Source organism: Mastomys coucha, unplaced genomic scaffold (genome assembly GCF_008632895.1).
Source record: "Mastomys coucha isolate ucsf_1 unplaced genomic scaffold, UCSF_Mcou_1 pScaffold20, whole genome shotgun sequence".
Classification (NCBI taxonomy): Eukaryota; Metazoa; Chordata; class Mammalia; order Rodentia; family Muridae; genus Mastomys; species Mastomys coucha.
Genome location: NW_022196903.1, coordinates 142,337,041 through 142,349,873, shown reverse-complemented (window position 1 = coordinate 142,349,873; position 12,833 = coordinate 142,337,041). Strand labels below are relative to the sequence as shown.

At 43.6% G+C, this 12,833-nt stretch overlaps 1 protein-coding gene across 2 annotated transcripts in view; it reads left to right on the top strand.

Annotated features, from left to right (window-relative positions):
- Window positions 1-12,833, top strand: part of Tmtc1 (transmembrane O-mannosyltransferase targeting cadherins 1) — a 208,883-nt gene that overhangs the window by 135,021 nt on the left and 61,029 nt on the right. For both annotated transcript variants that reach the window (XM_031383952.1, XM_031383953.1), the window contains exons 9-10: window positions 573-694; window positions 12,604-12,771. In XM_031383952.1, the coding sequence (XP_031239812.1) occupies window positions 573-694; window positions 12,604-12,771 (290 nt within the window). The remainder of the gene's footprint in view (window positions 1-572; window positions 695-12,603; window positions 12,772-12,833) is intronic.

Here is a 12,833-nt window from a genome sequence, read left to right as displayed (position 1 = left end):
AGAGGGAGAAGGGGAGGGAGAGGGAAACAGAGAGACAGAGGTAGTTCTTTTCTCTAGCAAACAAACAACCAAATCAACTCAAATAAAAATCTGCTTTAGTTTGAGAGGTACCAAGAAACTTACAAAGAAGCTTATAATTCAGCTGCCCCTACTGGCACCCTCAATTTTACCATTAGAAGAGCATTTCTTCTATGCAAAGCTTGGCTCCTGCTAGTGACCCTTTTGGCCTCTTCTCTAAGAAAGGTTACCACTGTATCTCAGTGCCTAGCTCTGCCTAACTGCTTTGCCTCTGTATAGTCCTGAGGCTATGGGGGAGGGGTGGAGACAGGCTGAGCAGCACCTTCTCAAGCAGTGGTCAGTGGTCACTACCTACTGGGCCCATTTCAGATGTCTCTGGTGACAGGTGTGTATTGGGCAGGCTAGCACCTCTAGGCAGGTCTTTCTGTGGTCAGTTTAGCTCTCTGATGTGTCCATTTGGTCATTACCAAGAATCTGAGAGTCAGATGGTGACTTGCCATCTGAGGCACAGTTGAGTAGAGATCCATGTGTTCTTTCCCTGTTGTGTGTTTCAGAGGCTGGAGCACAAGGAAGTGTTGGCCGGCTTGCTGTTCCTCGTGTTCCCGTTTATTCCAGCCAGCAACCTCTTCTTCAGGGTGGGCTTTGTGGTGGCCGAGAGAGTCCTGTACATGCCTAGGTAATTACCCCGACTGGTTGCACAAGCCCCAGGAGCTCCAGAGAGACAGTCCTGTGTAAGACCTTGTTGTCCTTCTGAACCTCAGTGTCATTCCTTCAACTGTGGAAAGGTGTGGGAGCAGGTCAGCCATGCACTGTAGCTCTGAGAGGCTCACCTGTGGGGAAGGGTGGGTTGGACCCTATTTGCTCTTGCTTGTGTGCTGTAGCTCACAAGTTGAGAGGTGAAAGCCTCACAGTTGATGAGGGATTATGATTCCTATATTCAGGATATAAACAGCAGTGGCTTCCCATACTATCATTGACCTAATGTGTTTTATAATTATAACTGTGATATTTTAACACTTGATGAATTAGCTGATATTACTATGCTTAGTATCTTCTTTATTTCCCCCTTTTAATTTACAAAGCAGGAGTTAATCTTTAAAGAAATTATCTTTGGGGAAAATGATTTTAAAATCACAAAGGATGTTTAGTTGTGGCTTACATGATGCTTAGTGTTGCAATACTGCCCTTTGTTTTAGCTTGTGTGTCATCTTATTCAGTGTCACTGTTCCAAGGCCACTTTTCCAAATACATAGAAAGTCACTGAATCAGGAGACAGTCTTGATCTGACTTTTACTAGTCATGTGACCTTGAACAGGGTGTGAAGCCTTTTTATATCAGATTTTCTCATTTTTAAAAGGAAAAACTTGGTGGTATGCACTTATAGTCCCAGCACTTGGGAAGTGTGGCAGGAAAATTAGTTCAAGGTTACCCTTGACTAGAGTCAGCCCAGGGACAGCTTTGTAAGACAAAACATAAACTGCCTGCTCTAAGAGCTAAGCCAAGCTTAGCAGAGTTTCAGAATGCCCTCTTGCTTTAGGTGGTCTGATTCAGGTGAAAATAAAACTGCATTATAAAGAGAAGACCAGTATTTCCCAGAGCAAGTGCCTGCCTCTGAGAACTAGCCTGGATTTATTTATGTTAAACTCAGTAGAGCCTAAAATCATCCAGAAGATGACTGTCCTTTCTTCTCGGAGGTCCTGGCTTGGTACCTCGCAGCACCACCACTGAGGGATGCTCCTTCCCATCAGTGACTGTGGTTGTAGATTGCTACTTATGTTGGTTCAGTCCACAAAATTACATGGGAATCAGATCATCCTGGATGTAAGATGCTGAGGGTCCCTGTTCCTAGTTGGCTTTTAATGGTTACTAAAGTTGCCGGTGGCCAATGACTGCCCAGGGAGACATAGGCGGGGCGGGACTTTGAGGATTCCCAGGCGAGGAATGCAGGACAAAGGAAGAAGAACCACCATGACAGGGAAGCAGAAAGCTCAGGCCTGAAAAGTGCAAGACAGAGAGACAACCAACATGTAAGAATCAGGGATTGCAACCCAGGGGGAATGCAGGCCAGAGCAGCCAAAATGGAATATAAGTTTTAGTAAGTAATAATTCAGGAATATTGGAGGGGAGAGTATATTAGCCGTGTGGAGGTTTGGAAGTTGCCCTGCCATTGAGCTGCTTAGGACATATTAAATATAAGGCTGTGTGTGTGTGTGTGTGTGTGTGTGTGTGTGTGTGCGCACCTTTCATTCCAGAATCCACAAAATTGGGGCAGAAGCTGCCAGCCGAGTAGAGCAGATTGTCTACAGCTACAGACTGTTGTCCCTGTTACCACTGTGCCCAGCCTGGCTACAGCCCCTGCAGATAGAGTCTTAGTAGAGGCCAAAGCCTCTTGGAGGTCGGGTGACTTCCTACTCTTGAGCCATGGTCCTGGGGCTGCTAGAAAGTCAGGTGACTCAAGCCCTCGCTTGAGTTCTTAGTCATAACCCTATGTGAGTTGAAGTGATGAGGATGAGAGGCTTAACAGTCATGCAGGTTAGTGCAAGAACCCACAAAGCAGTAGCACCTTTCATGTCCCTGACCAGAGACTGGACATGGCCAGAGGCAAGAAATGCTAGAAGCGGGCTCTGGCTTCTTGGTGAATGACCTCTGGAGGTATGAGATTGCAGACCCTTACTAGAAGGGTCTAGTGAGCAGTTTCGATTTCCATATGGTTATATATATTTTATGTTTCTCTCCCTTCCCTCCCCTCCCCTCCTCCTCCTCCTCTTCTCCCTCCTCCTCCTTCTTCCTTCCCTCTCCTACCCTCCCCTCTCGTCCCCTCGCCTCCCCCCCAGGGTCTCACTATGTAGCAATGGCCAGCCTAGAACTTACTTAGCATGTAGACCACTCTGGCCTTGAACTCAGAGAGATCTGCCTGCTTCTACTTTCCCATGTACTTTACCAATATATAGGCATGCAGCACCATACCCAGCTAGGGTCTCAGCTCTTGAGGATTTGTTACAGTCTTAAAGTTGTTATGGAATGATGCCCAGGGAGAGGGTTATTGAAGGGAAAGCTATTAGCTCCTGGTTAAAAGAGTAGACTTTACCTCTGGCTCTCAAAGGAAACATGACGTTCTCATCAGCTCCAAAGATTAGAATATTTTACCTTATTGTCTCCCCTGTTTAGAGTTAATGCAGCTTAAAAAAAAAAAAAAAGTTAACGTAGATGGGCCTGTCATTCACCTCACCAAGATACTAGCCCTCAGGAAGAGTGTGATACCTAAAGCCTTGCTAAGGAAATGGAAAGAATAATTATCCCTTTAACAAGATAATGCACTTGCCTTCTCCAAAACACTAGTCCTGTGCAGTCACTCACAGAGCCCCTGCCACATAGCTCTTAAATTTGCTTGTTTTTCTGAGTTACTCATAGAAGTATAACTTTCTATTTCTTTTTTCTATCCCTTTTTTCAAAGCATGCACATGCTTTCTTTGACACTTTGGGACTTCTCACTCTTTGTCTGAAGAAACATGCACATGTGAATGCCTGCATACACACACACATACACACACACACTAACTTGTTTTCAAATGATCTCTTTCTCTCTCTCCCTTTCTCCCTCTCTCCCCACCTCTCTCTTCCTCCCTCTCCCTCTCCCTCTTTCTCTTCCATCCCCTTCCTTCTGACAACAAGGATTGAAGCTTGTCTGCCCTATTGTTTTTCTCCCAAAGTCCAATGAAATTGTTCTCAAGTTTCCTTTCAAGTAATATGGACTAGGGACCCACAAAGGAAAACTTGATTTCACTAATATTTAAAAGAAAGGAGTAAAGGAGAAAGGGAAGAAAAAGAAATGAGAGGAAGGAAAGGATGCCTAGCTGTCAGTGTTCCTGGAGAAAGTGAGCTTCCTACCCATTGTATGCTTGTTTTATGATGTTATGCAACCACTGGCCTTGGGTGCTCCTATCTGACTACAGAGAAGCCCAATCCAGCCTCCTAGAAGCGTGTCTGTGTTCAGCAGCCTGCAGGGACTGATTTGTCTATTTTACTAGAAAAAGCCAGATTGAGCCTGACTCACAGTGCCCCTTTATCTTCCTCCTTTGTGATTAACAATGCATAAGCCACTCAAACTCCATGGCTTCTGTTCTCCATCTAGGCTAACCCAGAAAAAAGCCGCCTTCTTATTTGCTGCCAGAAATTTTTGGATAAAAGAGACAGAACTTGGCTATTTGCTTGGCTTCTGGGGTTAGAGTTTTGCCATCAAAACACACTGAAATAACATTTTCTTGCTCTGATAAATGCCACTTTTGTGCACATCATGTTTGAGCAGGCAAGGGAGTCTGGGGCTAAAGTCATACTTTCATAGAAATTTTGCTCTTTTATTCTGACTCCAAGAGAAGCATATAATTTTATGGAAATCTTTTTGCATTTTATATAAAAAGACAGTAGAAGGCTCAAAAAATAAACAAATCAAAACAAAACACCATAAAATTTTCATAGAATTGATGAAGCAACAATGCTTGATGAAATCTCTCAGGCAATGTATAGCAAGCAGTTGACTGTTCACCTGCATTGCAGGTTGTGGTCCTTCCATTCTAGGACTAGAAAGCATATCAGCCAGCTATGGCAGGAGAGCCTGAATGAGCAGAGAAGGGCACAAACTGTGTAGGAATCAGGGAAGGCAGAAGTTCAAGAGTGTGAGTCTGGGTGGAAGAAAAGAATCACCCCATATGATTAAAAAGTGTTAAATGTGAGCTTGTTGGGGACACATACACTAAGCTTGTACAAGGGAAGATTTGCATATGTGTTTATTTCTGAGGTATATGAATGTCAATATAAGTATATGACCACATATATTTCATCTACTACCTGTCTGTCTTACATTGAATGACATTTATACCATATACACCAGTAGATCAATACAATAATTGAAGCAAATACTACTGTACAGGTAAGATTGTAGTTTCAAAGATATTTTTCATGAGAGTTCTTAAAATGGTTAGAATTGTCCTGTTGTACTAGCTGGTTTTGTGTGTCAACTTGCCACAGGCTGGAGTTAATCACAGAGAAGGGAATTTCAGTCGGGGAAGTGCCTCTATGAGATCCAGCTGTGGGGCATTTTCTCAATTGCCCCTTGTGGTGGTGCCATCCCTGGGCTGGAAGTCTTGGGTTCTATAAGAGAGCAGGCTAAGCAAGCCAGTAAGAAACATCCCTCCTTGGCCTCTGCATCAGCTCCTGCTTCCTGACCTGCTTGAGTTCCAGTCCTGACTTCCTTGGTGATATACAGCAATATGGAAGTAAGCCAAATAAACCCTTTCCTCCCCAACTTGCTTCTTGGTCGTGATGTTTATGCAGGAATAGAAACCCTGACTAAGACACCTGTAAACCAGATGCTTTGTTTAAGCAGGACTTTAATAAACTGAGTTTATCTATAGCTGTAATCACATGCTTTAACCATGTGAAGGGTATCTTACAGTTTGTATTCCTGCTCAGAACATCATGACCAAGAAGCAAGTTGGGGGAAAAGGGTTTATTCAGCTTATACTTTCCACATTGCTGTTCATCACCAAAGGAAGTCAGAACAGAAACTCACACAGGGCAGAAACCTGGAGGCAGGAGCCAATGCAGAGGCCATGGAAGAATGCTGCTTGCTGGCTTGCTTCCCCTGACCTGCTCAGCTTGCTTTCTTACAGAACCCAGGACTACCAGCCCAGGGATAGCATCACCTACAATGGGCCGAGCCCTCCCTGCTTGATCACTAATTCAGAAAATGCCTTAGAGCTTGATCTCATGGAGGCATTTCCTCAACTGAGGCTCCTTTCTCTGTGATAACTCCAGCTTGTGTCAAGTTGACACACAAAACCAGGCAGTACAACTGACCCCTTGTCAACTTGACACACAAACACATCGATATTAAGCCTCAACCCATACTTTTTTATTGATCCCCAAGATCTAAATAACTTTAAAAGTCCCACGGTCTTTACATATTAAAATTTCAATCCCTTTAAAATATCCAATCTCTTTTAAAATTCAAAGTTGTTTACAATTCAAAGTCTCTTTACCATTCAAAGTCTCTTAACTGTGGACTCTACTAGAATACTTTCTTACTTCAAGAGAGAAAAATATCAGGGCACTGTCACAATCAAAAGCAAAAGCAAACTCTTTATCCAATGTCTGGGATCCACTCACAATCTTCTAAGGGCTTGGGTCACTTCTCCAGCTCTGCCCTTTGTAGCACGTGCCTTATCTTCTAGGCTCCAGCTGCCTCTACTCCACTGCTGCTACTGTGTCCTTGGTGGTTGTCTCATGGTTCTAGCTTCTCCAAAACACTGCTGTCTTCTGCTACAACTGGACTGCACTTTCACAAATAGCCTCTCATAGGCTCTTTTCATAGTGCTAAGCCTCATCTTCCCTACATGACCCCTTCAGTCCTGGGCCTTCAACTACTACTGAGGCTGCATCTTCACCAATGATCTCTCTTGGCCTTTCATAGTACCAAGGATCAGCTGCTCTTCATGACCCCTTCATGTTTCAAAAGCAGTACCACCTAAGTGACTCTTATACATTACCAAGTCTGGCTGCCAACACAAGGTACAATTGTAGCTAACTCTGGAACACAGCTTCTCTGTGCTCTCAGGAAATACTTCCCAGAAGATTTCACCTCAGTGGTGCTGGTCTCCTCTTAATCACTGCTAATTTCTTAGCTCCAGCTAACCAGCATCAATCATCCCAGTAATGCAAAGATTTCGATTTAGTAGTTCTGGTATCTTGTTAATCCCACCTCATTCTTCAGCCACAGCTAACCAAAACCACAGAATCTTCACAGTCGAAATAGCAATGGCCCTGATAAGAGTCTTTAATCTTCCCTCTGAAAATTCCACAAACCAGGTCTCCATTGTTTCCACTGTTCTCAACATTATGTTCCAAGTTACTAGAGAACATCCCCCAAAGCTCTTAATACTAAATGGCTCTTCTAGCCCAAAGTTCTGAAGTCCTTCCATGGTCCTCCTCAAAACATGGTCAGGTTGTCACAGGAGTACCCCACTTCTGGTATCAACTTCTGTCTTAGGGTTGTTACTGCTGTGAACAGATACCATGACTAAGACAACTCAAAAGAACAACATTTAATTGGGGCTGGCTTACAGGTTCAGTCCATTATCATCAAGGCAGGAATATGGCAGCATCCAGGCAGGCATGGAACAGGAGGAGCTGAGAGTTCTACATCTTCATCTGAAGGCTGCTAGCAGAATACTGGCTTCCAGACAACTAGGATGAGGGTCTTAAAGCCCACACCCATAGTGACACACCTACTCCAACAGGGCCACACCTTCTAATAGTGCCACTCCCTGGGCCAAGCATATACAAACCATCACAAAGTAATTACAGCAAAAGCATTCACAGACAGGAAAACACTGTGCATGGCAATGTGGCTCCTCCTGTTTTACTCAGTTTCTGAAACATGTTCATATACATTATTTCATGCTTTCCTTTGAAGCAGGTATGTAGGTAGTATTAATCCCATAACATACAGCTAAGCCTCCAAGTGGTTAAACTACTCATCCTGGATTGTGTTTCTGATTCTCTGATTGCTCAGGAGTTCCCTTTCCTTCATCCTGAAGCTTCAGATGGTCTGTACCTGAGACCCTGCACATCCTCTCTTTACTAGTCACCTGAGGTCTCAACACTGTGCTGTGTTTACAGGAGCCTGATGCAGAGACAACTGTTGTGACCTATAACATGCTCAGATCTTACAGATTCCTTCCCTTCCACTTTGTTTAGCAGAAACTAAGTGCCTACTTCTAATATTATAGCCAAGAATCTTAATGTTACCATTTATTATTTAATGTGCAGTGGGCATGTGTGACATTAAATCATGTCCCTTTACAAAGGAAGGAAATAAGAGCTGGTGAATTTAAGTAATTTGCCAAATATCAACAAGTATCATGGTTGAAATGTAGACCAAGGATTTTGTCCAACATCAGAGACTTGCTTTATTTAACAGGAAAGGCCTCATAAATCTTACTGCTGTTAGGTAAACTATGAAGGAGGAAGGAAGCATTGTATCGTCAAAGGCCCAAGGAAGAATCATGTCAGTTATCAGAATGGGAACCAATGGCATTTGCCCCTGGTCATCTTGAGGGTACACTAGAAAATGACACACTAACCTTTCATAGAGAATCACGAATAATGAAACCTTCCATCTCAACTTAGGAGCCAGGGGCCAGGGAGCTGCTTAGCAGGGCCACTAGGATGCTTTTATTAGAGTGATTGAACTCTCGCCTCCAAATAAATTTAGTCTTCTGGGAGAATTTTCCATTAAATATTTGAGATAGAGAAAAAGTAGGGCTGCTCTTACGTACTGGGAAGATGTGGGGTGCTCTTAGAAGCTGGCAGCTTCTGAGTAGCCACCAATGGCTTAGCTACCTGCAGCTCTCAGCTTAATGTGACCTGACTTTCCTTCTGAACCACGTGAGGGATAGCACCCATGAGATGGGGATAAAGACTTACTGTGAGATGTCATGTGAGAAGAGACTTCAGTAGAGCAGAATGAAATAAAGGATGTGCCTCTTTAGACCCTATAGAGAATTCAAAAGTGATAAAATTAAAGGGCTATGTCCATCTTGTAATGTTAGTTTTATCTGTAGATAATCTCAATGGATCGTTTGAGCTTGTTCACAAATTAAAAGGTAGACTTTGAGTTGTGCTTGGTGGTAAGCCTATGATCCTAGCCACCTCCCAAGTCCTTCCACATGTGACCATGTTGATTAAAACTTTCTTCAGATTTTCACTATTAATTTAGCCTTTTAATTGGCTTACTGAAGATGGGTGGCCAAAACTGTCTGTGACCCTAAGTCCAATAATACCTCCAAGCCTGATGATCTGATTTTGATTCCTGTAAATCACATGGTAGGAGAGAATCTGCTCCCAGAAGTTGTTTTCAGACCTCCACATTCCTCTCCCTTCCCCTCTCCCTCCCCACCCCTCTCCTAAAAAAAGAGAAAGGAAGAAAATGAATCCTAATAAGTACAACCATTTGCTTTGTAGGTTTGTGAAATACTCCCAAATTTGAGCTATTGTCTTGTAGCTCTGCAGGTTCTGACTTTGTCCAATGCTGGGTTTGTGTGGGCTCCTGTGTGCCATGGGTGGAAATCTCTGGTCAGCAGCCCAGGGGATCCAGACCAGGGTAGCCAGAGCAAGGTGGACTCAGGTTCCATCTCCCTGGAAACAAAAGCATGTAGGCTCTTATTTGCTTGATTTTCCACTTTCTCTGTGAGGTCTCATCCTGCCCCGGGCAATGGAAAGAGCATGTTTCTTTTGACTGCTACTGGGAACTGCATTAAAACAGATGTTGAAGGATGAAGTTTCAGAATGGAGGAGTGTGTTAGTCACTGCAGTGTTTGTGTATGAAAGAATGAAACAGTTCTCAAGAAATTGCAAACTTAGCAGAGATTATTTTCTGTGGCTTAACATTTCTGAAGCCATGTGTCAATTCAAGGACTTTGGGGAAAAAACTAGTTAAACATGTTACTTGATACAAAAATCTATGCCAAATGATAAGGAGGAATTCTTCTTCATTCTCACAGAGCAGGGGTCAGCAAACTGTATGGCCCATGAGTCAGGTCTGGCTCTCTACTGTTCTTACAAATAAATTTTGTTGGAGCACAGACATGGCCATGCGTGTACACAGTATGTGCTTGCTTTCATACAAACAGAACATGAAGGAGAAATGACAGAGGCATTGTGGCCTACATAGAGATGAAGGGAACTTACCCTCTGCTCTTCAAAGGTCTGGTTATTTATGTCCAATAAAGGGAATTGACAATAAGTAGACTGATAGGAGACAAGGTAAACAAATATATTATTGTGCAACAGAGAGCACAGTAACTCAGCTAAGAGAAGGTCAAAGCTTCTGTGCTCTCTCCTCTTAGAGAAGAAACTAGTGGGGGCCCAAAGAGCAGACAGTGGTTGGCACAAAGAGCTCCGTGTGGTGATTGGTTTCAGTCTCTTTTGTGATAGAAATTTATGTTGCATCCCTAAGGGGTTTACAGGCTATTGTATTTCCATTTTGTAGATCCAGTCTTTAGGTAGATAGAGGAATGAGAAAGCTCTTCCATGTGTTTCTGAGAAAACAGGATTGAGAAAAAAGAGAAAGAGAAGGTGGGATGGGGGAAGTCAGAGAGACTTTGAGGTTGCTGCTTCAGGCTAGCAGGTAAATCCAGGGCACTTGGGGGATAATGCTTTGTGAGCCCCAATATATAAAACAGCTACACCATTTACTGGCCACCCTTCTAAAGAAGAAATTTGCAAGCCTATCAATTTTAGCATTCTGTCAAAGTCTGCATTTCTGGATTGTTAAATGCTAGCTTTGGGGCTGTAGGTAAGTTATTTAACTCATCTGAGTTTTTAGTTTCTTCCCTTAGGACATGAATGACACAAAGGACTTGAAGCTCAAGTTAGATAACATACAAAATACTATCTTTGTCCTGAAAATACTGTGGAAAGCTCAGAAGAAGCACTTAGCACATTGCTGGGCACAGAGGAAGTACCCGTGCATACTCAGATATACAGATTGGTGATGACGTCAGTCATTGTCTTCATTTTCTTGTCTGCCCACACTAGTGCACTGCTGGGTGGCAGTTGGGATTCCATCCTCTTCTTCCTGCTCCTCTGTCACAGGAAGCTCTGGCTCCCACAACTAGTGAGGTCTCCAAGTGCAGAGCTAAGAGGAGAGTGAGACTGGGTACACAGATATATCAAAAACTCTACAGCAGGTCAGCATATGGGCGAGGTCTCAAGTCTGAATTCCTGGCCGGGTTAGTCTTATTGTTCTTCTGCTCACTAGATGTCTGATCTAACTCACCAGCCTTCTTTACCATCCTTACCACCATCTTCTTGGATTATGAGCCCATGGCACCTGTAACATTGAAAAGCAATGGTGCTGAGTCAAGTATAGAAGCTGCTGGCCATGAAGACGATAGCCCCTACCCCTTAGCAGACTGCATTGTGTAGAGGAGAGTGAAGATAATCAGCTTGAGAATGCAAAGGGTTGCCTGGCATGTGCCCCATGCATTTCAGGTCTTTACTCAAATGTCTGCAGGATCTTGTGTGACCATCCATGTTGAAAGATCCATCTTTCTGCTGCTTGATTTCTCATTTAGCATAACACCTGCTCTGTATTAATGGGCCCATTCACTTACTGTTTCATCCCCATGTTCCTGGATAACTACAGTCTTGTTTATTCACTGATAAGTTCTTGGTGTCTTTAATAGTCACATATACATAATGTTCATTAAATTATAATGATTGAGGACTGGCCCTCAGGTGAGCTTGATCCCCAGCACCCGTGAAGTAATTCAACTCCACAAAGTTGTCCTCTGACCTCCACACAAGTGGCACTCTCACACAATGATAATTAAAAATTAACATTCTTTTAAAAACAAGTTATAATACAGGAAAGAATAAAATCTAAGGACCTTGTTATGGTCCCAGAATTATCCTGATTACTTTGGGGGTTGGGGGAACCTGTCTGGGGTTAGGAGAACAGGCAGTAGGGAACCTTACACACTCAAGCTGCCATTATGACTAGGCTCTTAAGTAATATTAACACAATACAATCTACAGAAACAAAGATTTGTAGAGGAACCCTTCAACTTTAAGGTCAAATATGGAAACTGTAATGAGAATTACATAAGAGAATAAGGTTTGAAATCCAGCTCAGGAGGCAGCTGTGGTGGACTTGGAAAGTAGAAGAGCCTTGACTGGTCAGCTGGGAGGCCCTGTAGGTGACATATCTCTGGTCCTCAGTGACTACTATCCTGCCCAGATGGTCCACTTGTCTGCTTCAGTAGGACCTGCAGTGCCTCTGGCTCTGAACTCAGACACACCTTGTCATACCTTGTGTTGGAGGCATGAGGAATCCTGGACCAGAGAATCCCCTTGGGTACCATGAAGGACTTCCTTGTCTGAGGCTTCTAGCCTATGACTTACACCAATGTGGAGAACTAGTGAGCCACTGTGTAAAATGTGATGCCTTAGAGAACCTATATATGTCTGTGGCAGGGGAATTCATATGTGTTCCTCTAGCATATGACAAGCGTCTTTGTCCTAATAGCATGCCTGGGAACTGCCCATCCATAATGAGCCGAACCCACAATGACTGTCTTAGTCACTGTTCTGTTGCTGTGAAGAGACACCATGACCAAGGCAACTCTTAGGAAAGAAAGCATTTAGTTGGGGGCTTGCTTGCTTACAGTTCAGAGGTTTAGTCCATTATCAGCGTGGTGGGGATCATGGTGGCATGCAAGCAAGGACTAAGAGCTACATCTTGATATATAGACTAAGAGAGGGGGCCAGGCATGGGCTTCTGAAACCTCAAAGTTCGCTACTTCCTCCAAGGCCACACATACTCTAACAAGGCCAGACCTTTTAATACTTTAAAATAGTGTCACTCCCTGGTGACAAAGATTTCAAATGTATGAGCCTGTGAGGGCCATTCTAATGCAAATCAACATAGTGACACTTCTACCCACAGCAACCCCTAACACAGAGACTTCCTGACCTACTGTGACCTCTCACCCTCAGTGAGCTTGCCCATTTGCTTTGTTCCAGCATGGGCTACTGCATTCTCTTTGTGCATGGACTGAGTAAGCTCTGTGCTGGGCTGAGCAGGTGCGGGGCCACCTCTCTGATGGCGTCCACTGTGTTGCTGCTGCTGCTTTTTTCCTGGAAAACTGTGAAGCAGAATGAAATTTGGCTGTCAAGAGAGTCCTTATTCAGGTATGATTAAACAGGTAAATGTACATTTCTTCCCACTCTTTCATTGATAATAGATTTGTCTC